Here is a 26,759-nt window from a genome sequence, read left to right as displayed (position 1 = left end):
CCAAACACTGACAAGATGTAGGACCAAAGATCTGATACGCTGCTGGATGGAGAGGAAGTAAATTGGCATAACCACTTCGGAAAACTTCTAGACACAACCCACTAAAGCTGAAGATATGCATATCCCATGACTGTGTAATTCTGCTCCTCGGTTTATATCCAACAGGAACGCATAAAAAAATCTCCATTAAGAAACCTGTACTAGAACATTCATGGAAGTACTATCTGTAATAGTCCCAAACTGGAAATTACCAAAATGACAAAAGCCACAATCAATTCATATTCATACAGTGGAATACTACTGACAGTAAGAATAAACCAAGACTACATTACACACAGGTAAGAATGAATTTGACAAACAAAATGTTGAACAAAAGCCAGCATATAAAATGTACATACTATACGTTTCTATTTGTATAAAGTTCAAAATTAAGCAAAACAAATCTTTGGTATATAGTCAAAGTAAGGGTTAGCCTCGCTAGAGATGTGTGGAATGGAAGGGAGCATAAGAAAGTTGTTGCGGCTCAGGGGTTCTCGCAATGCTCTGTTTCTTCATGGAGATTCTGCTTACGTAGGTGTGCTCACTTTGAAAATTTGAAATATGGTGGCTGTGCATGTATTTGTATGCTTTTCTGTATGTATCAACAACTTCAAAATACTTCAAAAATCTTTTTAAAACTATATCAGCAAACTTACACAAAGATGACTATTTGAGCCTATGGAGAAGAAAGGAAAACTTAAATATGGAAGTGGGACTACTTGTACAGTGTTTTCACTTACCTTTGTCCTGTAATGCAATTTGTTGCTTATGCAGTAATGCCACCTCCCGTCCCAAAGCTTTCTTTTGTCTTTCCAGTTCATTTCGAAGCACCAAAATTTTTAATTGCAGGCACTCACTTTCTTTTTTCTAAATAATTAAAAGCACAGGTAAATTTATGAATATAAAAGTCATGACTGAATAATTATACATATATAATGTTTCAAAATGCATAATGGTTTAAAGCACTTAATACTCAACTAACTTATTGATCTCCTGAGTAACTTAATTATTAGCACCCATCATTTTAATAGAAAGAGTACAGATGTAAGTAAAAAATAAGAATGGAAATACAGCTAAAGCCTGGGGACAGTTCTTCCTAAGAACCCAAAAGACACTACAAGCCTCTTTCCTGACATCACAATACAATAACAAAAAATTACTAATAAAAAAGAAATGGAGTCCTCAAAATGTTGAATGCAGAGTTGCCATAGGACCCAATAATGCCACTCCTATGTATATACCCAAGAGAATCAAAAATATATCCATACAAAACCTGAATATGAATGTTCATAGCAGCATTATTCATAACAGGCAGACAGTGGAATTAATCCAAATAGCCATCATCTGATCAATAAATAAAATGTGGTATATCTATGCAATGGAATATTATTTGGCAATAAAAAGAATATTACGTGTCATAAAAAGATATATGCCACAACATGGATGAGCCTTGAAAACATTATGCTAAGTGAAAGAAGCCAGTTTAAAAAAGACAGAGACTCTATTCATATGATATGTTCAGAACAGGCAAATCCACAGAAACAAAAAGTAGATCTTCATCGTTGGCAAACGGAACCACGGTGCTCTAATATCCCACAGATTTCAGAAAAGGCCAAGCAGGGACCTAGGGCTTTCATCCCTACCAGGCGGTAACCAATCAAGCCCCCTTTAATGTCAGTAGACACCACAGGGGAAGCCTGGACTTGTAGCAGTAACAAGATAACCCTCTCTCTCCCTGCTGGGTGACATCAGAGAAGGCCTAGTGGAGAGTCAGAACTTTCACTACTATGCAGCACTAATAGGCCACCCTATATTCCTCATATCAGTGGAGGCCATCTGGGGAGCAGTATTAAGGCACTCCTACTCCTCCCAACTAGGTAGGTATCATTGGAGGCCTAGGAGAGAGCTGGAACTCCCACCCCTGGCCAGTAGTGTGTGTGTGTGTGTGTGTGTGTGTGTGTGTGTGTGTGTGTATACACGTGTGTGCACAGACAATCACTTAGTATCAATGGAAGGGACTTGTAGAACCTGAACTTCTTCACGCACCTGGCAGTACTAAGATGGAGCCTCTCCCTTCCCCTACCAGAGAGAGTTGTCAGAGGAAGCCAGGTAAAACAGAAGGTTTAAATAAGATCCGGAGACTCCTAACATAATACCCAAAATGTATAAGTTTCAATCAAAAATCACTAATACCCAAAACCAGGAAGATGTCAAAGTAAATGAAAAAGGATAATCAATAGATTGCAACATGGAGATGACAGACATGTTAAAAATATCTGACAAAGATCTGAGAGCAACCATCATAAAAATGCTTCACTAGCAATTACAAACACACTTGAAAAAAAAATGAAAAAACAGAACATCTTGGCAAAGAAATAGAATGTCTCAGTAAAGAAATAGAAGATATTAACAAAAAACTAATGGAAATTGTAGAACTGAAAATAACTGGAATAGGAGAAATAAGATAACAACAGCTCTGATTGTCAGTGCTGGTCTTCCACATATAAGTGGATTTGCTGGACTCTTGCTAATGCAATCCCCCCTCCCCACCCCGCCATTCCAGGCCCTTCCCTATTGTTGCCCTCTTCACCTGAATCACGTTCAAGAAATTTGATGAAAAAGAAAATGTGTCCAATTACATCCAGTAGGAAACCTCAGTTATAAAGGGTGTTAAGACCAAATTGATAGAGCAATTTCCAGATACTGAACTATGGCTTAATCAAATCATGCCTAAGAAAGATCCTGTCAAAATGGTGTGATGCCATGAACATATAGAAATCCTTACAGTAAATGGGAAGTTACTATTTTTTAGACAAGGTGAAAGAACTTTTCAGCCAACCCTAAAATTATTTCACAAATATCTTTTTATCCTGCCACACCAGCAGGTTGATAAAGGAGCCATCATATTTGTACTCAGAGGAGCAAAATTTCGTGTCCAGGCTTAACTCCCAGAGTTAAACTTACCCTGTTGCAGGAGATACGATTGTTGCCATCATGACAGAAGGAAAACAGTATTTTCTGTATGTCAGAGTCATGAAGATGTCTGCCGAAGATACTGAAAAAGTCAACAAGGAGGCACTGAAAATATCCATTCTTTAAATGATGGGCTGTGTAGTATTGGTGTTTGTGTCTGTATGTGATGGCATGAAGACAATACCTCTGTGATTATGCTGAATAAATTCAACAGATGCTAAAATTCAAAACTGGAATAAAAAAAGTCACTGAATGAGTTCAAATAGCAGAATTAGGAGACAGAGAAAAGCTGGGAAAATGGAACATAGAAACTGTCCAATCTAAACAACAGAGACTATAGACAGTGAAAAAAAACAAAAAGATAAAAAAAAAAATGAACAGAGTCTCATGGATCTATAGGAACTACACCAATCTAACAGTACTAGAGGAAAAAAAAAGAGGGCAGGAATGAAAAAGCACTTACTGAAATAATGGTTAAAATGCTTCCCCAATTAGGCAAAAGAATATAAAAGACACAGAAGTTCTTCAAGAAGTTAGTGACCCCAAAAAGAATAAATTAAATGGAGAAAATCACAAAATAAATGAAACCAAAAGCTGGTTTTTCATAAAGGTCAATACAACTGATGAAACTCTACCCAGGCTAACCAAGAAAAAAAAAGAGGAGACAAAAATTACTAATATGAAGAATGAAAAGAGGCCATCACAACCGATACCATGGACATTAAAGGAATAATTAAAGAACACTATAAACAACTCTATATCCACAGACTTGATAACTTAGATGACATGAACCAATTGCTTGAGAGACAATCTACCAAAACTCATTCTAAGAGACACAGATACTCTGAATAGGAATAGACTCATAAAATTAAATCAATAATTAATTACTTTCCAAAATGGAGAGCACCAGTCCCAGATGGTTTCACTGGTGAATTTTACGAAACATTTAAATAAGAAATAATATGAGTTCTTTAAAATCTCGTCCAAAATATAGAACTTTCTAACTTATTCTATGAAGTCAGCTTTACCCTAACACCAAAACCAGGTATCACTGGAAAGGAAAAATACAGACCAATGTCTGTCATGAACATAAAGGCAAATTCCTCAACAAAACATTAGCAAATCAAATCCAACTATGTATAAGAACACCATGGCCAAATGGAATTTATTCCAGGTATGCAAGGCAAGCTTGACATTCAATAATCAATTAATGGAATTCACATCAACCAGGCTAAAGAAAAAAAAAATCAGAATCATATCAATAGATGCTGAAAAAGCATGTGACAAAATTCAACACACATTTATGACAAAAACTCTCAGCAAACTAGGAGTAAAGGAGAACTTCCTCAACTTGGTAAAGAGCATTTGCAGAAAAACCTACAGCTAACATCACACTTAGTAGTGAGAAACCAGGTGCTTTCTCCCTAAGTTGGAGAACAAGACAAGGAGGTCCCCTTTCTCCACTCTCTTAAACATGTACTGGAAGTACTAATTATGCAATAAGGCAAGAAAAGGAAATAAAAGCTACACAGATGGAGAAAGAAGAAATAAAATCATCTTTGTTTATATAATTTTATGATTGTGTGATTATACATATAGAAAATCCTACAGAATCAACTCTCTCACAACCAAAACCAAAAACACCCTCCTGGAACTAATAAGAGATTATAACAAGGTTGCATTGTACAAGTTAACATACAAAAGTCAATTGCTTTCTTATGTAATAGCAAGAAACAATTAGAATTTGAAATTAAAAACATATCAATTACATTAGCATAAAAAATAAAATACTTAGATATAAACCTTAAAAATTACATGCAAGATAAATGAAGAAAACTACAAAACTCTGATGAAAGAAACCAAAGGAGATCCAAATAAATGGAGAGATTGTCCACGTTCGTGGACAGGAAAACAATATTATTAAGATGTCCAATTTTCCCAATTTGATCTAAAGATTGAGTGAAATCCCAGCAAATTATTTTGTGGATATCAACAGACTAATTCTAAAGTTTACATGGAAAGGTAAAAAAAATAGACTAGCCAACTCAATACTGAAGGAGAAAAAGTTAGAAGACTGATACTATCTAATGTCAAGACTTACTATAAAGATGTATAGTAATCAAGACAGTGTGGTATGGACAAAAGAAGAGACAAATAAATCAATGGAACAGAATAAAGAGCCCAGAAATAGACACACACAAACATAGTTAACTAATCTTTGACAAAAGAACAAAAGCAATTCAATGGAGGAAACATAGCCTTTTTACCACAATGTACTGGAACCACTGAACAGCCAAATGTAAAACAAAACAAAACTAAAAATTTAGATACGAACCTTACACCCTTCACAAAAATTAACTCAAAATGGATCATAGACCTAAATGTGAAATAAAAAATTATTATACAACTTCTAGAAGGTAGCATTGGAGAAAACCTAGGTGACCTTGAGTTTGGAGATTACTTTTTACATAAAACACCAAATGGATAACCCATGAAAGAAGAAATTTGTAAGTTGGACTTCACTAAAACCTCTGCTCTGCAAAAACCACTATTAAGAGAATGAAAAGAAAAGTCTCAAGCTGGGAAAAAATATTTGAAAACCACTTATCATAAAGAAATATGTAAAATATACGAAGAACTTTAAAAACTAAATAAAACAAACTCAATTAAAAATTGGGCAAAAGATCTGAACTGTCTTCTACCAAAGAAGATATACAGATGGCAAATAAGCATATGAAAAGACGCTCAATTCCTACTGAGGTTGGACAATTCCGTTTGTGAACTTTCCACCCTATAAGCCCACGGTGGAAAGTGCGCGAACTTAATTGTCCGACCTTCGTATGTCATGAGGGAATTGCAAATTAGACCAATAATCAGATACCACTGCACAACTATTAAAATAATTACAATCCAAAACACTAACAGTACCAAGTGCTGGTAAGGATGTGGAGCAACAGAAACTTTCATTCATTGTTAGTAGCAATGCACAATGGTACAGTCACTTTAGAAGATAGCCTGGCAGTGTCTTATAGAACTAACATAGGCCTATTATATGATCCAGCAATTGTGCTCCTAGATATTTACCCAGATGAGTTATACACCTATGTTCACAAAAAGACCTACACATGAATGTCTGTAGTAGTTTTATTCCTTGGAAGCAACCAAGATGCACTTCAGTAGGTCAACAGATAAACTGTAGTATATCCGTACAATGAAATAGTCAGCGATAAAAAGAAATGAGCTATGAAAAACATGGAGGAAACTTAAAAGCATATTGTTAAGTAAAAGAAATCCAATCTGCAAAAGCTACATACTATATGATTCCAACTATATGACATGCTGGAAAAGGCAAAACTATGGAAACAGTAAAAAGATCAGCGGTTGCCAGTGGTTCCGAGGGAGCGGTAAAAGGATGAATAGGCAGAATATAGGGGATTTTTAGGCCAGTGAAAGTATTCTGTGTGATACTCTACTGGCGAATACCCAACATTATGCATTTATCAAAAACCACAGAATGTACAACTCAAAGAGTGAACCCTAATGTAAACTATAGACTTTAGTTAATAATATTAATATCGATTAAACAATTGTAACAAATGTACCACTCTAATATAAGATGGTAATAACAAAGATATTGGAGGGAAAAGGGGAAAAATGGAAACTTTCTGCACAGTTTTTCTGTAAAACTAAAACTATTCTAAATAAAGTTTATTTTTTAAAAAAATGATAGAACTGTACTTCCAAAGAAGTCAATTTTACTGAATGTTCATTTAATAAAACAAATCTCAGACATTTAAACAGAGATACAACTAAGTTTGCTAAATAAGTTTATTCATTTATCTTTGCATAAAAATATTTTCTACTTAAACCTATGAAACCATAGTTTAAACTTTACTCAGACTCTCTTTTAATACAAATACCTTGCCAGAATTTGCCTCCAGATGAAATCTGAAATCCTGCCCCCACAAGGAACATGTATGTGCTCATACATGTTTGCATTTACACACAATTACTGCATTATGAATGTATGCGCTCTTCTCTCCTGGTGTTTATCAATGGTGTCGATAATATACTCCTCTTGATTTTCTATGATATAATCTTAATAAACTAGCAATTTGGCTGTACCAAGTAAATTCTTGTCTCCGTTCTAAATATCTGCTAATTAAAATTGTAATCGGAAAAAAAATCCATTCATTAAAAAAACTGAATAGGTTACTAAGTCCTGGGATAAGCTGATGGAAAACTTTAAAAGAAAAAAAGTCCCATCTCTATTTGATTCACAGACAATGAGGAAGCAATGGCACTCAGCGAGATGAGTAATGGCATGGCCTTGTTGAAGGAATGGACATGGAAAATGACTTTTGACAGTTGTGTGGAAAGTACTTTATAGCTATCACTTCTCACCCAAAATGCTTTCTTCCTCATCTCTGAAATACTGATTCTAAACAGATGGCATGATCATCTGTTAAAGACATTCAAGCCAAGAAAACAAGCAGAAAAGCTTATTTCCAATCATCGTTATTGTATTTGACTGGGGAACTCTATTAAGTATGAAAAGTTTCTAATCAATTTTTCCTGAACAAAGCAAATGTAATGACTGACCTACTACTATGTGCTTCTAGATGAATGAGAAATGGTTTCTGCTTTCTAAGAGTTTGGGTCTAGTTAAGACAAAAGCCCTGCCAACCCACTGTAAAAACAAAGACTGAAATGAAACTTAATGAGATTGTCCATCATTAAAGAAAAAGGAACCAAGAAACAATCTGCATTTCTTTAGTAATCCAATAATGTCATAAGGAAGCCCTAGGGTGTTTTTACATCACTGAGGAAAGAAATATGTAAATTCTTAGGAAGCAATCTTTTTACACAAAGAGGTGTTCAATTTCCTTAACTTGAATTTTTCCACAAAATATATAAAGTGAATTAATTCTACCTGAGCATGAGAAAAAAATAGAAAAAAAGGAAAGCAACTCTGTTCAGAGAACACAGAGATATGCCCAGGTAGGAGGTTAATCTGCCCTATTCCTGAGTATGCACTCAAATTAGGATGTTTTTCAGAATCAAAGAACTAAGGGTACAACTTAATCTAAATACTAAACTAATACAGGAAGGTGTGTGCATAGTGTATTTGTGTTATGGTCCATGTGCAGAAAGTGGCCCATTTACAGAAATATATCAAGTCATTCAAAACCAGAATTGCTAGCTGTAATTTCTGATGAGTAAACAAACCCTGTCCACGTGGGATCTGGTTCTGACCCTTTCTAATGCATCTAAGTCAAATGCTCAGAGATCTTAATGTTCCCTAAGTATATTCTAAAGGGTTTCTGTGTTCTATTCTGCTTATCTGTTTACTCCATGTGAAGTAGGGCCTGCTTGGCACCCCCACAGTGGAGGCCTTTCCCAGTCCCCAGCCTCACCTTGACCTACCTGTAGCTTGACAATAGATCATCCCCCTGTGGCTCGAGCTTGGAATGTCCCCAGTCCCACCCAGTTCCCTGTTTTAGAAAATTGCCCTGAAATTTAAGATTAGAACCCGTAGGCTTATTGATCACAGTCTCAATGGTCCACCAGGCTAATCCATCATTGTTCCTGGGTTACTGACTCCATCGGGGAATCATGTGGCTAGCCGACTGTCTGACAGTCTATGGACCAGATGAAATATGGACCATGTATATGGAGTAAGACGACGTCACATCACAATTTGGTGCCTGGCCAGGTTTAGTTTTGGTTTTGGTAATCGGATCCAAAGTTAGTTTTTCTGGTTTTGTCTGTCTGATTCAGGGAATACTTGGATCTGTGTGTGTGTGTGTGTGTGTGTGTGTGTGTAGTCCAGCTGTATTTGTTAAAGCTCAAAAATGGGATCTAAGGTTTCAATCCCAGCCTAGAGCCCAATCGGCAAAGTATTAGGCCATTGGCAAAACTATGGCTATAAGCCATTGACCAAAAGGAAATTAATGTTCTATTGCAATACTGCTTGGCTAATGTAGACACCGTTTCCCCGAAAATAAGACCTAGCCAGACAATCAGCTCTAATGAGTATTTGGAGCAAAAATTATTCTAAGACCCGGTCTTATTTTACTATAATATAAAACCGGGTCTTACCTAATATAATGTAACATAAGACCAGGTCTTAGGTTAATTTTTGCTCCAAAAGACGCATTAGAGCTGATGGTCCAGCTAGGTCTTATTTTCAGGGAAACACGGTATTAGATTCTGGAGAGTGCTGGCCGCTCAATGGGTCATTGAATTATTATACTATTTTGCAACTGAAATTGTTCTGTTAGAGGTCTGGAAGATAGGATTAAATTTCTTATGTATTAGGTTGGTGCAAAAGTAACTGCAGTTTAAAAGGTTAAAAATAATTGCAAAACCGCGATTACTTTTGCACCAACCTAATATAAGTCTTTATGATAGACCCTGAAAAGAAGAGAACAAAACTGATAGTTCAGAGAAAAAGGGACTCCACCCAACCCGTAATCCACTTATAACCAGGAATGCCTGAGGCTGAGGTAACTGAAGAAAATAGGCCTTCTTAAAAACAAGCAGCTAATGCCACAAGCCAGTACCCCCACCCCTTGTTCCAGCCTCTTTGAAACTGTAGGGGCAACTGTAAGATCTTAGGTCTTCTCTACAATTGTTAATAGTTCTGTTTATAAGTATATGATCTCTGATATCTGTGTATGTCTATGTTTTATATATAATGTTTTTGCCTGTGGACGGTATTACCAGATTGTATTTGATTGGCTTGAAGAAAAAGAGATTAAGCACTTAAATAAATTCAATTAATAAAAACTAACCCAAGTACTTTTCAGGATCATATGATCTAAGAAAATATTTTAATACTAAGGCTGGTTCAACTTTTGGTTAAATAGACATGTCTTTTAAGGTTATTAACATTAAATATAGTATCTTTCGTTTTACATGGGTTTACAAAAATATATGTTATCTCTGTTTCAAAATTTGTCGAGAAAATAACTTGAGGGCTGGCCCGGTGGCTCAGGTGGTTGGAGCGCCGTGCTCCTAATGCCCAGGTTGCTGGTTCGATTCCCACATGGGCCAGTGAGCTGCACCCTCTACAGCTAAGATTCTGAACAACGGCTCTCCCTGGAACTGGCGTGCTGTGAGCGGCCGGAGGTTGGCCGTGAGCTGCCGTGGGCTGCTGTGTGCTGCCGTGGGCTACAGTGTGCTGCCGTGGGCTACTGTGTGCTGCCAGGAGTGGCCGGCGGCCAGCATGAGTGGCCATCAGTTGCTGTGTGCTGCCGCGGGCTGCTGTGTGCTACCATGTGCTGCTGCCATGAGTGGCTGGTGGCCAGTGTGAGTGGCCGGCAGCTGGCGAGAGCTGCCATGAGCTGCTGTGAGCAGCCAACTGACGGCTGGCAATCAACTGCCTCAGCCAGGGGGAGCACAAGGCTCATCATACCAGCATGGGCCAGGGAGCTGTGTCCTACACAACTAGACTGAGAAACAACGGCTTGAACCGGAGTGGGGGCAGGAGGAGGCGGAAGAAGAGGGAAAAGAAGAAAATAGCTTGAGTAATAATTAACTTTGAAATCTTATAGATTTAAGAACTAATAAAATGTTAACTAAAATAAGGTTTCAGATGAAACTTCAGTAATATAATATAGTGTGGATGTTTGGGTGTGGTTTCTCAGCATCTGTTGGTAACTTAAGATTTTAGTTTTGCTAAGTTGTGTTAAATGATAAAAATAATTGAATATCTAGGTATTTCCGAACAATAAAATACTGAAGTATTAATTAGTAGATAGGTCTGAGTTCATCTATTTCTGGCTTCTAGTCACAGGAACGTTAAAAGATAAATTAAGATGTGTTAATAAATATATCTTGTATTTTATTACAAAAGCCTATGCTTTTGAAGGTTAAAAATGTGTTCCTGGGGGCGGCTGATTAGCTCAGTTGGTTAGAGTGCGGTGCCTTTAACAACAAGGTTGCCAGTCCGATCCCCGCATGGGCCACTGTGAGCTGCGCCCTCCACAACTAGATTGGAACAAGTACTTGACTTGGAGCTGATGGGTCCTGAAAACACACACTTAAAATAAATAAAAGTTAAATATATATATGTGTGTGTATATATATATATATATATATACACACATATATATATATATATATATATATATATATATATATATATATATATATATTCCTGCATTTGCCAATGGAAATGCTAATTGCTTGCTTTTAGTAATCAGTAAAATCAAGGTTCTGATGATTATGGATTCTAATTTATATGAAAGAAAATGATGTGTGTTTTCAAGGAAGGTATAAGGTACAGAAATATAGTTTTGAAGGAACTGAAAGAAAGTAGTCTGCCCTAAGGGTGGTTATTTCTGAATGAGTGAGAGGGGACAAACTAAGATAGGGGCTGGGAAAGTTATAGAAGGTTTGTAAAGAAAAGTCTTGAGAGAATTTTACACATGGTTAAGCTAAATGCGATTAAGTAAATGTAAATATCAAAAGTAAGCTGGTGCAAAAATTAGAGTTAAGTTTTTTCTTTGCTAAATAAGACGTTTATTAAATTATTGGTCTGCTATAATATTACGAAAAAGTTTTGTGCCTGAAAAGCAAAGATTATATGTGTCATCAAAGTAATTTTCTATGTTTTATATTGTCTTAATTAGGTCTTTAGTTACTCAAGAAATAGTTATGTAAACTTCTGTATTTCAGGACTGCTAGAGCTCAAGTTCCCTCATCGGCGTCAGAGTACAGACCAGTATAAGGAAACTTAGCCTAATGTTTTCCCTAACCTAACAGGGTATTATCATGGTTCTGGCACACTGTTACATCCCTGATAAAGAGACTCAGAGCCTAGAGAAGGCCAGGGAATTTGTTTAAATGCCTTTAACAACCGAGACAGGGAAAACGAGGAAAGAAAGGAACAGTGAGACTGGAGACGAGGCCAGAGACAGGCCAGATTTTTGGCTGCAGTTTAATAGACAGGCCAAGGCCAGGGTCACGTCAGGGGCCCCCTACAAGCCCCAGAAGAGGTCCTCCAAAACAGCTGTACCCCCTACGCAAACTAAAAGGGCACTGGAGGGATTGTCCCCTGTTCTGAAGAGAACAGAGACAACTCCATCCTTGCAAATGCCTGTGACTGAGACAGGCCTGAGGGTCCCAGAGGCCCCCCAGGAGAAAGAGGCTTATCTCACCACAGGGGAGGAACTGTGGGTGGCCCTTGATTAAGACTGTTAATTACCTGATTGATATGGAAGCCATTTATTCTGTCTTGACTGCTCACTCTGGACCTGTTTCCTCTGAAACTTGCTCAGTTATGTGGAAAAATAAAACCCCTAAATTTGGGCTCATATGCAAGCCTGTTCCTTACCATTGACCTATACCTTAGAGGAAATGTAAAACGAGCAAATCAGACTTTAAAAAGGACTCTGGGAAAGTTTTGTCAGGAGACCTCTAAACCCTGGCTCTAATTGCTGAGATTCTAACCTCAATTCTGCTTATTTCCTATGCTGTTAACTTGGGAGAGATTCAGCAGGCACTTAGGAAATATAGGGGACCAGTACCTCCCCCAGGTCGACCCCTCTACACATTGTAGCCCCGGAAAGCCAGGGGACCTAGAGAGGGACAGGTCTCTAACAAACCAGTTAGCTCCTAAGTGGAAGGGACCCTTTGCAGTTTTTCCGAGCACCCCAACCATTGTCAGGTTTCAGAGTCAGTGGCTGGGTCCACTTTGCTCGAAACAAACTTACGTCATTTAAGTCTCCACAGGACTCCCCCAGAAGGAAGGATTCCTGTTCCTATGAGTCAATTGGACCCAAAGCTCCTCTTCAAACAGAACTGCTGGAGCTGCTCATTATTGCCTCTCTACTTGTGCCCCACCTGGGATATCACTGAACCCCATTTAGCTCTCCTCTTCCCTGGACTCCTCTAGGGAGAATAAGAAACTAACATCTTTGTAAAATTTTTCTGATATAATAGCTAGGTGCAATAGCCTCTCTGACTGCTGAATGGGCCATAAACAGCCCCCTGCCCACTGTGATAGATTAGCAAGAAACTCTACTGCCCCCACGCCCACTCTCAGCAGGAAGCGGCCAAGAATGGTCATCGTCCCCTATCCTTGCCACCATATTAATTTTATAGACATAAAATGAATAAGAGATGGGGGGAATTGAAGCAAAGCCTGGTTGGCACCCCAATAGCAGGGGCCTCTCTGCATCCCCGGCCTCACCTTTCCTTCACCTACCTATAACTTGACAATAGATCACACCCCTGTGGTCTGAGCTTGGAATGTCCCCTGTCCCACCCAGTTCCCTGAAATTTATGATTAGTTCTCTTAGGCATATTGATCACAATCTCAATGGTCCACCAGGCTAATCCCATCATTGTTCCTAGGTTACTGACTGCACCAGAGAATCATGGGGCCAGAGGGAAGGCTCTATGCACACTCCTGGAACCATCATGTAGCCTCTGGAGGAACGCACAGATTTTCCATTAAATATCCCAAGATGGACTGAAAATGTCAATGCAGTGTTCAAAGGTGTTAACCCGCTGCCTTCTTACACCACTGGTGCTCTGATAAACGCTTATTCTATGACCCAACTCCTGTGTCGGCCTGTTGGCTGAGCGGCATTGGCAGCCTGAGCCCCAGACTCAGTTGGCCTCTGGTTTCACATGTATAATTAGTTAATGTCACATGTGCATCTTCAATGGATCACTTTTAATTGGATCTTGGTATTTTTATACGTCACTCTTTGATCTGAAAATCACAGATACATTCATCTATTTGCAAGCACACACATTCCTATTTATGGGTCTTTACAAAAATAGTGATGGGCAATGTTAAAGATTCATTTCAGCATGACACACTAATCTATAAATGATATATTAAAGGAAACAATTTTCTTCTCATAGATCACACTGGAGCTAAAATGCCTTAGGCAAAAGTTCTCAAAGCATGGTACAGGAAACCATGAGCGTTCCTAAGACCGTTTCAGTCTGTGAGATCCAAAATATTTTCATCATAATACTAAGCTGTTATCTCCATTTTTCTCTCATTTTCTCAATTGTATAGTAGAGTTTCCAAGAATCTATAAATGTTGTGATATCACAACAGATTGCAGAAGTAAATGTGAGAATCCATTGGTCTTTTATTAACCTAGATATTATCAATAGACATACCCTACGTTCTTTGAGGTCTTTATAATTTTTAAGAGTGTAAAGGGTCTTGAGACTAAAAAGTTTGAGAATTGGTGGCTCAGGGCATACTCATCTATATTAGTTTTCTCACCAAAATAGAAAATAGTTAACAATATGAAAAAAAGTTGGCAGTTGTCCTATAAGTTAACAGATTTGCTTTTAAACGTCATTTATAAGTTGTTTCCATTGCAACTACTAAGGGAGACAAAAAAAATGTCCTTAGAAAATATTTAATCCAACCCATTAATTTCATAGACTGCAGCAATGTCAGGCCTAGAACCCAGGTCCAGCTGGAAGATAATGCAAAAAGTATATCATAATAAAGCATACAGGAGTTCTGCTTCTGGTATAAGAGAATAAGCACCTAACAAACTGGTCTTTGCATAAATAACAGCTATAGACTTGATAAAATACAAAAAGCTACTATCTGAGGGTTCTAGAGATTGATCAATGGCAGGCAGATTTTGGAGGAGACTCAGAACCTGGTGCAAGCAACCAACACAGTGACTTTTCCCTTTTCTGTGGCTTTGCCCTGAGGTTATCTGCAGTCAAACTCCACAGAAAGACAACTATCTTTCTGGTCAAAAGAACGAGCAAACAGATCAGGCTATAAAGGCCACAAGAATGGAGGAAGCCAGAGAATAGGCACCCCAAATTCTGTTTAAACCGAATCTGAGTCTCTGACTGAATCCTAAACCACATATGCATGAGGCAAACACACATTTGTTATGCTTAAGAGTAAAAGTACTAAAATGTGAAGCAATGTTCATTGTAATTTGAGCTTAACCAAATTAATTACCTGCTAAAATAAAAACATCAATATTCTTCAGGACAAAGTAACAAAATCCAGAGGTTCCACAAGATTACATGCACAATGTCCAAGATACTATGCAATATTACCCAATATATGAAGAGCCAGGAAAATGTGACTCACTTTCTAGGGAAAAGACAACCAACATATGCCAACCCCAAGATGACCCAGATGTTAGAAATATCAGACAAAGACTTTAAAGCCACTATTATAAACACGCTGAGTGAGAATAAGTAAAATAGTCTTATAATGCATAAAAAGATATGAAATCTCAGCATAGTACTAGTGAATATTAAAAATCCAAACTTCTGCTTCTGGTCAAAATGGACTAGGAAAAAGGAACACTGCCCAAGTAATTTTACCAGGACACCGTAATCCTAATACCAATCTGAGAAAGTAATTTAAAACATTGCATCCCAATAGCTCTAATAAATATAGACACAAAAACCCTTAAATTATTACTAGGTCAAATCCAGCAAGATACAAAACAGATTATATATTGTAATCAATTCAGGTTTACACCAGAAATGCAACTAGTTAAACATTTGAAATTAAATCAACATAGTTCACCATATTAACAGAATCAAGGAGAAAAATCACATGATCATTTCAATAGATGCAGAAAAACCAATTGACAAAATTCAACATCCATTCATGATAAAAACTCTCAGAAACTAGGAGTAAGAAGGAACTTCCCCAAACCAATGAAGGGCATTGCTAACATTAATGGAGAAAGGATGAATTATTTCTCCCTATAATCAGGAACAAGGAAAGGATTTCCACTTTTAACACTTTTGTTCAACATTGTACTATATGTTATATATATCTTAGTTATTGAAATAAGGCAGAAAAATTAAATAAAGCACATAAAGCAGTCCAAGTTTGTGGGTACAATTGTTTACATAGAATATCCCAAGAAATCTGCATAATAACTATCTCAACTAAAAAATTAATATAACAAGATTGCAAGATGAGTTTACTAAATTAAAATAAATTGTATTATTATGTACTAGCAGCAAACAAATGAGAATCAAAAATTCAAAAATAATCCCATTTGCAATAATGTCCAAAAAAACCCTCATATAAAATACTTATACATAACTCTAACCAAAGATGTCCAAAATCTCTACAGAGAAAAAGATACAAGATATTATTGAGAGTATCAAAGAAAAATCTATATAAAAGAGATATATGCCATGTTTATGGACTGCAGAATTTGGTATTATTAAGATGGCAATTTTCCACAAATTGATCTACAAATCTTTATCAAAATTCCAGCAGACTATTTTTTTATAGAAACTGACAAGTTGATTCTCAAATTCACTTGGAAATACAAAGCACCTACAAAATCCACAGGAATTTTTAAAAAGAAGAACAAAGTTGGAGGACTTACCCTATCTGGTTTTAAGACGACGAATCTATAATAATAAGAGAGTTTGGTATTGGTGAAAGATAGACATATAGATCAATGGAACAAAACAGAGAATCCAGAAATACATACACACATATGTGATCAATTGATTTTTAGACAAACATTACAAAACACTTAAATAAGGACAGGAAAGAATGTTCAACAAATGATGCTAAAACAACTGGATATTCATACAGAAAAAAATTATCTTGCTTAACTTGTACAAAAAAGACTAACTTGAGAGAGATCATAGGTATAAATGTAAAGCCCAAAACTATAAAACTTCTAGAGTAAAACCCAGGAGAAAATTTATGTATCACTTTGGGTTAGGCAAAGATTTCTTGTAAGGAACACAAAGAGCCTGAACCGTAAATTAAATTTTTAAAAAATACACTGGATTTCATCAAACTTGAAACTCTTGCTCTTTAGAAAACATCATTAAGAACATAAAGAGGCAAGCCACAGACTGGAAGAAAATATTCCCAACACACATATCAGAAAAAGGACTTGTATCTAGGGAGAAGAAAATACACACACACACACACACACACACTCTCTCTCTCTCTCTCTCTCTCTCTCTCTCTCTCTCTCTCTCTCTCTCTCTCTAACTCCAACATAAGAAGACAAAAATCGCATTTAAAAACGAGGGAAAAACAATCTGAAACTACTTTACATGTACACTAAGAGTGAAAAATAATAAGTAAATAAATTGTAGCTAATGGGAGCCAGGTTTCTCACTATCAGAAAAAGATACTACAAATAAAGTGACGGGGAAAGGCGAGAACGAAACCTGTGGTGTTAGGGTTGACTATATTAGTGTGAACATGTTTATTTTAATATATATATAAAAAGATAGATACTTGTGTACTCATATACCAGGTCTGTCCACTGAGAGGGCCTAGAAGCGGTTAAAACCCAGTAGCAACAAGCACACCCAGCACCCAGATCGTTTCTAAATACCATTATCCAATGAAAGGAACAGGATTCCTTCGAGAAATGGCTGATTCTACAGATGAGACAGAAAAAATACAAAATGAGCCTAGACCATATAGTGCCAGAAATTAAGGAAGTGCTTTAAAACAACAAACAAAAAAGAAATGAAGGCGTGTCAAAAGGATACAGGAACCAACTTCAAAGAGCTCTCAATGCCACAACTTGAGCAAGAAAATAAAAAACACAGTATTGGATTATAACATAAAGTATAAAATAAATATACACATGTGCATACTGATAAATAAATGATTGAATAAATAAATGGCGGGAGAAGGGATGAATCTTTCTCACAAAGGATTCCAAATAATATCTCCTCCAGGAAGTGAAACTTAGGTCCCCTCTGCTTGAGTGTAGGCTGGACTTAGTATCTTGTTTTCAAAAAACTGAGTATGGAAAGGGAACTTTATAGTAGATAAATCTGGAAGACAGTACGTTAACCAAGTGATCAAGGTTAATAAAAACAGTGATTCGTCATGGTGATTTAATAATACAAAAGAATGAGAAACTGTCATAGATCAGAGAAATCGAGGAAGACATCATGATCAAATCCAATGTGGTATCCTAGACTGGATACTGAACGAGAAAAGGACATTAGTCTAATCACGGCAAAACATCAGACAAATCCCAATTGAGGGATATTCTATAAAATATCTGACTAGTAATCCTCAAAACTGTCAAAGCATTGTTTTTAGTAATCATCAAAAACAATGAAAGTCTGAGAAATTTTTACAATCACGCAGAGTCTAAGGAAGCATGACTACTAAATGTAGTATGGTTTCCTGAATGAGATCCTGGAAAAGTGACGCTAGGTAAAAATTAAGGAACTCTAAATAAAGCATGAACTTTAGTTAATGATGATTTACCAGTACAGCTTAATTGTGACAAACGTACCACACTAAGGTAAGGAGTTACTAACGGAGAAACGATGTGGGGCATAGGAGGTAACTCCCTGTACTATCTTTGTAATAATTTTATAAATTTAAAACTGTTGTAAAAAGTTTTTTATTTTAAGAAAAGAATTAGTAGAAACACTGGGGACACCTGAATAAAGTCCATAGGTAATAGTAATGTATCAATGTTAATTTCTTGATTTGATGATGTACCACATGACATATACCAAATGTAACGTGGTTATAAGAAGCTGACATTAGAGGAAACTGGATGAAAGGCATATGGGAACTCTCTTTCTTTTGAAGTTTTCTGTAAATCTAAATAAAGAGTTTATTTCTGAATGGGCAAAAATATTTAAATATTTTATTACTCAATAAATAAGATATAATAAAATATTTATAAAAAATAAAATAAAATATTTAAACCTATATTTCTTAAGAGACATGGGTGACCAACAAAGATATGAAAAATGTTCACCATAGAAATATAATTATAAACCAAAATAAGAAAACACTACAAATCCATTAGAAGAACTAAAATTAAAACGACTGACCTCTTACATGAAATGCACAAATCCTTGAAAGACATAAGCTACCAAAGTTCAAGAAGCAGAAAACTTCAATAACCCTACAGGTATCAAAGAACTGAATTCCTAGTTCGAAATCAATAAAGAAAACTTCAGACCCTGATGGCTTCACAGGTAAATTCTACCAAACATTTAATAATAATTCCAATTTTACATATATTCTTCCAGAAAATAGAAGAGGGAATCCTTCCCAACTCACTAGATTTGGCCAACACTACCCTGACAACAAAGGCAGACAAAAAGATTACAAGAAAACAAAACTACAGGTCAATATTCCTCATGAATATACTAGATGCAAAATCCTTTAAATTTTTAGAAAATCAAATCTAGTAATATACATACAAAGAATAATTCATCATTAACAAGAAGGGCTTTCCCAAAAATGCAAAGTTGGATTAACATTCAAAGATCAATCAATGTATTTCACCATCATAATGTAAAAGAAACATACAAATATCTCAACAGATACAGGAAAGGCATATAACAAAATCCAAAACAGATAAATAAAACTTCAAGATTGCAACAGCAGAAATTTCATAAAAAACATAATTAAATGCTAAAAAATTTACGTTGGACATTGATGTAATGTGAGAAGATGCCAAATCTTTGAAAGTCATCAAGTATGAACCCAATTTCTTGTAACAAAGTCAATTACATTTGATCTTGGAAGGTAATCTTATTTCTTTCAGGATCAAATATGCCTTCTGATTGTATTTATACTTAAAATTAAAATTAATTCTTATACATTGAGAATGCTTAGGTTGGAGTATGATGACCTTGGACCAATATGGAAAGGGAATGAGGAAAAAAAGATCATAGTAAAAGTTCCTAATTTGCTACAGGTGAATCTTAAAGTAGATCATTAACAAGTACATGGCATTATTCCCTGAAAGGAGACAAGTAAACCAAAATTTCTTTCTCAAATGATTATGGGAGAGTTGCTTCTTTTCTGCAGGCCTCATTTTTCCTGTCCTTTTATAAGAGAAAATTACACTAGATTCATTCTGAAATTCAACAAACATTTACTGAGCACCTATTCACCTATTATGTGTCAAACACTTTTCTAGACACTGGGGAATACAGCAGTGAGGAAAAAGAACAGACAAAAATCCTTCCCCTCACATAGTTTAGAGAGACAGACAAGATACAAATGTAAAGTATATAACATATTTAAGGATAATAAATAGTATAAATAAAAATAAAGAAGAGAAAGGGATACAATGTACTGAGGTAGGTGTGGTTTTAAGTGGGTGTATAAGGGAACTAGATTTTTAGGCTCACTTCCAGTTCAAAAATCCAATGAATTTTTCCAGTGATGTTGACTAAGCAGCATAAAACACACAGTGAACCTCTGAACCTGACCTCTTCAAACTCATACATTCTATCACCTTGCTCTGTATGTCACCACTTATATTGTAGAAAAATAGGATTAAACACACATTTTTTCATACTGAGACAAAGCATATGCAGTTATTTAATGAAATAATTTCCCAGTCTTGCCTTGGGAGAGAAAGATAAGAAAATAAAACCTAGCAATTTCCCCCAGACAAAGGTTCTAAAAATGTGGCATTTTTATATGCTATAGAAAGGATTAAAAATAACTGTTTCTTATCCTCCTCCGATATATTTGTCATCTGGAATTTGGTCCTTCATCGGGCCTAAGTTACAAGAGGTGAGTTAACAGCTTCTCCAAAATGGAAGATTTTCCATAGGCAAGAAAGGTCATATAAATAGTAAGTATTACTTCCACAGTTATTGCAGCTACCGTATTTTGTATGCCTGCTATGTGCAAGGTACAGCACTAGCCATTATTATATATTAGGTTGAACTATATGCAACTATTATTTATAGGTCAAAATCAGCAATTTTATATAGTTTAAATAGGTTTCCATTCATTAATTTCAAATTCCATGAGCGAGAAGTCTGTGTGGGTTAATTGCATTGCTGCTTTTCTATAGTTCATCTATTAAATTATCTTGGGCAAACCTTCAAGGAAACATGAAATTTCCATTTGGGGATATAAGCCCCTCTGCCAAGTGCTAAAAATGACAACTGGAAGATAATGAGTTTACGCAAACAAATAGCTAAATATTTTTAGTCAGGACTTCATTTAGGATTTGAATTTTAAGTATCGTAATTCATAGCACAAATTCCATCAAAAGCTATCCATAGCCATGTGGCTTCATTTTGAGAAAAGCTCAATTTATTAGTTATAACCCCTTTGTGCTTACAAAGACAGAATCTTCATTTCAAAAAAAAAATATTGTTTCTCCACTAGAAAAGTACAAACGAGATATATCTTAAATCTGTCTACGTGGAATGGAATTTCTATTTCTTTGGAAATGACTCATTAAAAGAATCTTTCACAAAAGAGAACACTGCCTATAAACCAGCTTATTAGTAGGTTCAATCCAAATACTTTTAAATTCATCTTTTAATAGTAGGTTAGTTCCTAAAGATTTTCATTTTTCTTCTGGCAGCTATTTTTCATTCACTAAACAGTTCAGTTTAGAGTTCAATTTATAAGACAGTAATTAAATAGCTTTGAATTATCTTCTAAGTAATTGTATGTAATCTAAAGTTTCATCTAGCAGAAAAAGGCAGGCACTGTGTACATTATTAGCAGATGAGAAAGTTTCCAACATTTAAATGCCAATACAAGTCTCAGTGAAACATTAAGATAAAAGAAACGAAAGAAAAAACTATCTCAAGTTTTTTGGGGAAAAAAAGAAATTAATATAAGAAGAATATGATGATCATATTTAGAAATCAAGGAGTTTAAACAGGCAAATATATAAAAACGTACCAGCTCATTGCTTGTAGATGTGAGTCTTAGTTTTTCTTCAATTTCCTTTCCAATTTTCTGAACAGTTACCTGAGTCTGTTTAATTGCACACTGGGCTCTATGAAGCCTAGAAATAAAAAGTTGTAGAAAAATTTGAGTTGACTATAAGCTCTCAAACACAGTCACAGATATAAATGGAATGAAATGAGAACAAACCCTCCATGATCAACACAATTAATAATGAACCCAAACTCAATGTTTCACAATTTTCTAGCATATTTACAATGAAACACAAAATGCTCTAAAAATACCCTTTCTATACCTGCCTAACTGCCACTGATGCATTGAGAGCTAAAATGAAGAACACAGAGGAGTCTGGACAAAACATAGAAAATGATCTGGTTGAACACTATCATTTCACAGATGTGGAAACTGAGGTCCAAGAGAAGTTATGTGGATTGCTGAAGTCACCAGAAGAACATCACTGCTGTCAAGGCTGAATATTACTATGGGTAGCCACAAAGAAAAAAAGAATTAATAATCTCAGTTAAGAAAACTGATGATTTAAAGTAGCAGCCATGTTGAAACAAGCAACATTGAAAACATTAAGAGCTATTTTCTTTTTTGGTTTTATTATGGGTTTTTTTTTTTCTTTTGGTCTCTTTATCTTCAAGTTATATACATCTTATAAATTTACCTATTAAAAATGGTCAAATTGGTAGCTTCCAACCAAGATGGTAACATAGGTAAATGCTGTCCTCACCTCCTCCCACGACCATGTCACATTACAACTAAACTACAGAACAACCTTCATTGAAAATCACATGACATCTAGCTGAACAGAAGTCCTATAACTAAGGATATACAGAGAAGCAATGTCAAAAGAGGTCGGAGTAGCAGAGACACACAATGGTCTGGTCCCACACCCACGTGTGGCAGTTAAAAATCAGGAGAGATATCTCAGCTGCAGAGGTTCCCCCCTGAGGAGCAAGGGCATCACAGCTCCACACCAGGATCCCCAGCCCAGGCCTCCAGTGCCAGGAAGAGAAGTCCCTATAATTTCTGACACTGAAAACCAACCCAGATTGTTCCTCTTAAAGAGCCTATGCATGGACTCGCTAGCTGACAGACTTGCTCTGTGCTCCAGCACTGGGGCAGCAACTCAGAAGGCACTAGGGACATATAGGGAGGAACTGAACTGTCTGGCTGCAGGGTGAGGGCTGGAAGGGCAGCTTTCACCCAGACAGAAATGCTGGCAGCAGCCATCGTTCCTTTGTTGAGTTCTCCCCAAACCCAGCCTGCACTGAGTAGGTAGGTGCCATATCTGAGTCTCCATCAACCTAACACCGTTTGCCCTGCCCTGCTGATGCCCTGAGACCCTGCCCTACCCAACTTGTAGGTCCACTCAAGCCGCTTCCAATGGCTTTTCCATATAAAAGGTTTGTCTTGGCTTATGCTGTGGACTTTTCTAAAATTTCTCAATGCTTCACAAACCATAAACAAGTAGTATCTGGCCTCTGTGTGCCCCATTCCTCTTGCCAAGTGGCCCCAAGCTTGACTCTAGTGGTAGCGACACTCAGTTTGAAACTTAGCTTCTCCCAGGCACCTCCAAGCCTAGCACAAGTGGCAACCATCTGCAGATCACTCTATAGCTCATACTAGATAGCCCTGGGCAGGGCACAGGCAGTGGCTCACTTTGGCCTGCAAGAGAGCCCCTCCCATGAGACCCCAGAAGAACACACCCAGTGGCCAGCTTCAGACCACACCAGAGCACCACACAACCACCTCCAGAAATAACACACACAAAGGATGGACTTGGCAGAAACCAGAGCCCTGTTAAAGTGAATCCTACTCTGTGGGGTCAACCCCTGCACAATAGTTCTTCCACTGTAATCAGAGCTAGTCCTCACAGCCAATCGGCCTGAGAGTCAATCCATCCCACTGATGTGCCAACAGCAATCAAGGCTCAAATACAACAGGAAGGCACACACAATCCACACAAGAGACACACGGAGCACCCAGCTCAGTTGACCAGGGAGACAGCACTACTGGGCCCCACAGGACACCTACTACATAAGGTCACTCTACTAAGATGGGGAGACATAGCAGCCCTACCTAATACACAGAAACAAACACAGGGTGGCACTCAAAATGGGGAGACAAAGAAGTATGTCCTAAATAAAAGCGTAGTTCCACAAAAAGAACTAAACAAAATGGAGACAAGCAATCTAACAGACACAGAGTTCAAAAAATTGGTTATAAAAATACTCAATGATCTCAGGGAGAACTTCAATGAAGATATAGAAAACATAAAAAGAACTAGTCAGGAACGAAAAATACAGTAACTGAACTAAAGTATACATTAGAGGGTATCAACAGTAGATTAGAAGAAGCAGAGGACTGAATCAGTGATTTACAAGATAAAGTAGCAGAAAACACCCAATCAGAACAGAAAAAAAAGAATTAAAAAACATGAGGATAGTTTAAGGGATCTCTGGGACAACATCAAGTGTACCAACATTTGCATCATAGGAGTACCAGAAGGAGAAGAGAGAGAGCAAGGAATTAAAAATCTATTTGAAAAGACAATGATGGAAAACTTCTCTAATCTGGCGAGAGAAATAGACATACAAGACCAGGCAGCACTGAGTCCCAAACACGATGAATCCAAAGAAACCAACACCAAGACACATCATAATTAAAATGCCAAAGGCTAAAGACAAAGAGAGAATCTTAAAAGCAGGAAGAGAAAAGCAATAGTTATTTACAAGGGAGCTCCCATAAAACTGTCAGTTGATTTCTCAAAAGGACCGACAACCAAGATTACTCTACCCAGCAAAGCTGTCGTTTAGAATCTAAGGACAAATAAAGAGCTTCCTAAACAAGAAAAACCTAAAGGAGTTCATCACCACCAAACCAGTATTACTACAATGTATCTTAAAAGGGACTTCTTTAAGATGAGAAAAAAAAGATTTAAAAAAAAAAAAGGATAATAAATGGAAATAACTACATATTTATCAACAATTACTTTAAATGTAAATGGGTTAAGTGATCCAATCAAAAGACACAGATAGGGTGGCTGAATGGAAGAGAGGGCAGGACTCTTACATAATGCTGCCTATAAGAGACTCACTTTCAGATCAAAAAACACTGACAGACTGAAAGTAAAGGAATAGAAAAAGATATTTCATGAAATTATAAACAAAACAAAACAAAGAAGCTGGGGTAGCAATACTTGTACCAGACAAAACAGGCTTTAAAATAAAGGCTTTAACAAGAGACAAGGAAGGATCCAGTAATCCCACTTCTGAGTATTCATCCAAAGAACACCAAATACTACTTTTAAGTGCCATGTGTATCTATATGATTGTTGCAGCATTATTTACAAAAGCCAAGATATGGAGGCAACCTGGATGTCCATCAATGGATGAATAGTAAAGAAGTGGTACAATATATACAATGACATATTACTTGGTCATAAAAAAGAATGAAATCTCGCCATCTCCAACAACATGCAAAGACATAGGAAGGCATTGAGCTGAGTAGTGTAATTCAGATAGAGAAATACAAATGTCATATAATTTCACTTATGTGAGGTGTGATCAAAAAATATGGTGAATGTTTAAATTTAAAAAATTACAGTGAAAGACACATTGCCTCTATCCCCTTCAAAATACTCTCCCGCTCTTTGAACACACTTATCCCATCTTTCTTGCCACTTTCGGAAGCAGTTCTGGAAGTCCTCTTTTGTGTGTGCCTTTAGTTGTACTGCCATGGTTGCCTCAATGTCCTGAATCAATTGAAAACATTTACCTTTCATGGTCATTTTGACTTTAGGGAAGAGCCAGAAGTCACCCGGTGCCAGATCCAGTCAACATTGTTTGATCACACCTTATATATATAAGGAGGTTAATTTTATCAGGGATTTGATGGCATCAATTCCTCTTTCAGCATTACTATTATTATTGTTATTATTAACACTACACATTAAAATTATTTATGACATATTCTGCACTTTTGGAAGTTGCCTGATAGTTATTAAGGATTTCTTAAGTCATCTGAAAGGGAGCAACTCTTATTGTGACTAGTTTGCTCATAAGATGAGTTATTCAGCAATTTCTTCAGGGTTCCTAAGGATTCCAATAAAAGAGATTATACCAATAAGATTCTATTGCCTGTTATTCTGGATGTGTATGTATATATGCTCTCTTGATAGTAATACTCTACAAAGGTGGCTCTAAAGAAATTTAAAAGCAAGCAAAGGCCCTTTGTGATGTGGTCCCAGCGTAAATCTCCAGTCTCGTTTCCGGATATTCCCTACCTTGCAAGCTTAACTCCAGCAATACTGAACCACTGGTAATTCTCCAAACACATCACACCATTTCTTGCTTGTGTATCTTTGAGTGAGCTGTTCTAACTGCCTACGTGTTTTCCCTGTCTCTTGAAACAGATAAGTACACACCTAAATCCATGAAGGGGCAGCTCAAGCATAACCTCTTCTTCAAAGGACTTCCCTGACTATTCCAGACAGGTAGAGGTTCTCCTTCCTCTGGAAATCTGTGGCACCGTGTATACAACAATACTAACAAAGATTATACAACCACATTTTACAGCAACTGTTTATTTCCTTGTCTATTTCCTTACTAGATCTTTCGGAGAGAAAAATAAATCTCTTTTCATATACATTTGCAGTGCTTCGCACAGGATGTGGCACAAAGGAGGCACTCAAAATATACTTGCTGACTGAATGTTGACTAATGTCTGAATATAAAAGCACACTCCCAAGATTTGATTATTTTTTATTGTGAATATCAGTGGGAGACAGAAAGATTAACGTGATAGTTTTCTATATTTATCATTTTTAAATATTATATTTAAAACAAAGATTACATAAATTAGTTTTTTTTTCTTAATTCTGACCTCAGATCAAGTGTAGAAATCTTAATAGTTATAAAGGTCAGTAGTAAAACCTTTTCATCATTGCTCAGAATTGATTAGCCTTTCATACAAACACATCTCCTGATTCTTATTCATCTATCAGCAAATCCTGTTATCTGCCGCCACCTTTATAAACAAACACACACACACACACACACACACA

The 26,759-nt window shown here is 36.6% G+C and overlaps 1 protein-coding gene, 1 non-coding gene and 1 pseudogene across 2 annotated transcripts in view; 1 reads left to right on the top strand and 2 right to left on the bottom strand.

Annotated features, from left to right (window-relative positions):
• UVRAG (UV radiation resistance associated) overlaps positions 1-26,759 on the bottom strand; it is a 273,971-nt gene that overhangs the window by 130,856 nt on the left and 116,356 nt on the right. The window contains exons 7-8 of the mRNA XM_033120283.1: positions 21,680-21,785; positions 780-906 (exon numbers count right to left, since the gene is read on the bottom strand). Coding sequence (XP_032976174.1) covers positions 780-906; positions 21,680-21,785 — 233 coding nt within the window. The remainder of the gene's footprint in view (positions 1-779; positions 907-21,679; positions 21,786-26,759) is intronic.
• LOC117030343 (malignant T-cell-amplified sequence 1-like) lies at positions 2,201-3,179 on the top strand (annotated as a pseudogene).
• LOC117031375 (small nucleolar RNA U2-30) lies at positions 26,575-26,644 on the bottom strand. The gene has a single exon (XR_004424522.1). It is a non-coding gene; the product is annotated as a small nucleolar RNA U2-30 (small nucleolar RNA).

Source organism: Rhinolophus ferrumequinum, chromosome 11 (genome assembly GCF_004115265.2).
Source record: "Rhinolophus ferrumequinum isolate MPI-CBG mRhiFer1 chromosome 11, mRhiFer1_v1.p, whole genome shotgun sequence".
Classification (NCBI taxonomy): Eukaryota; Metazoa; Chordata; class Mammalia; order Chiroptera; family Rhinolophidae; genus Rhinolophus; species Rhinolophus ferrumequinum.
Note: the sequence above shows the minus strand (reverse complement) of the source record. Positions and strands in the feature narration are given on the sequence as shown.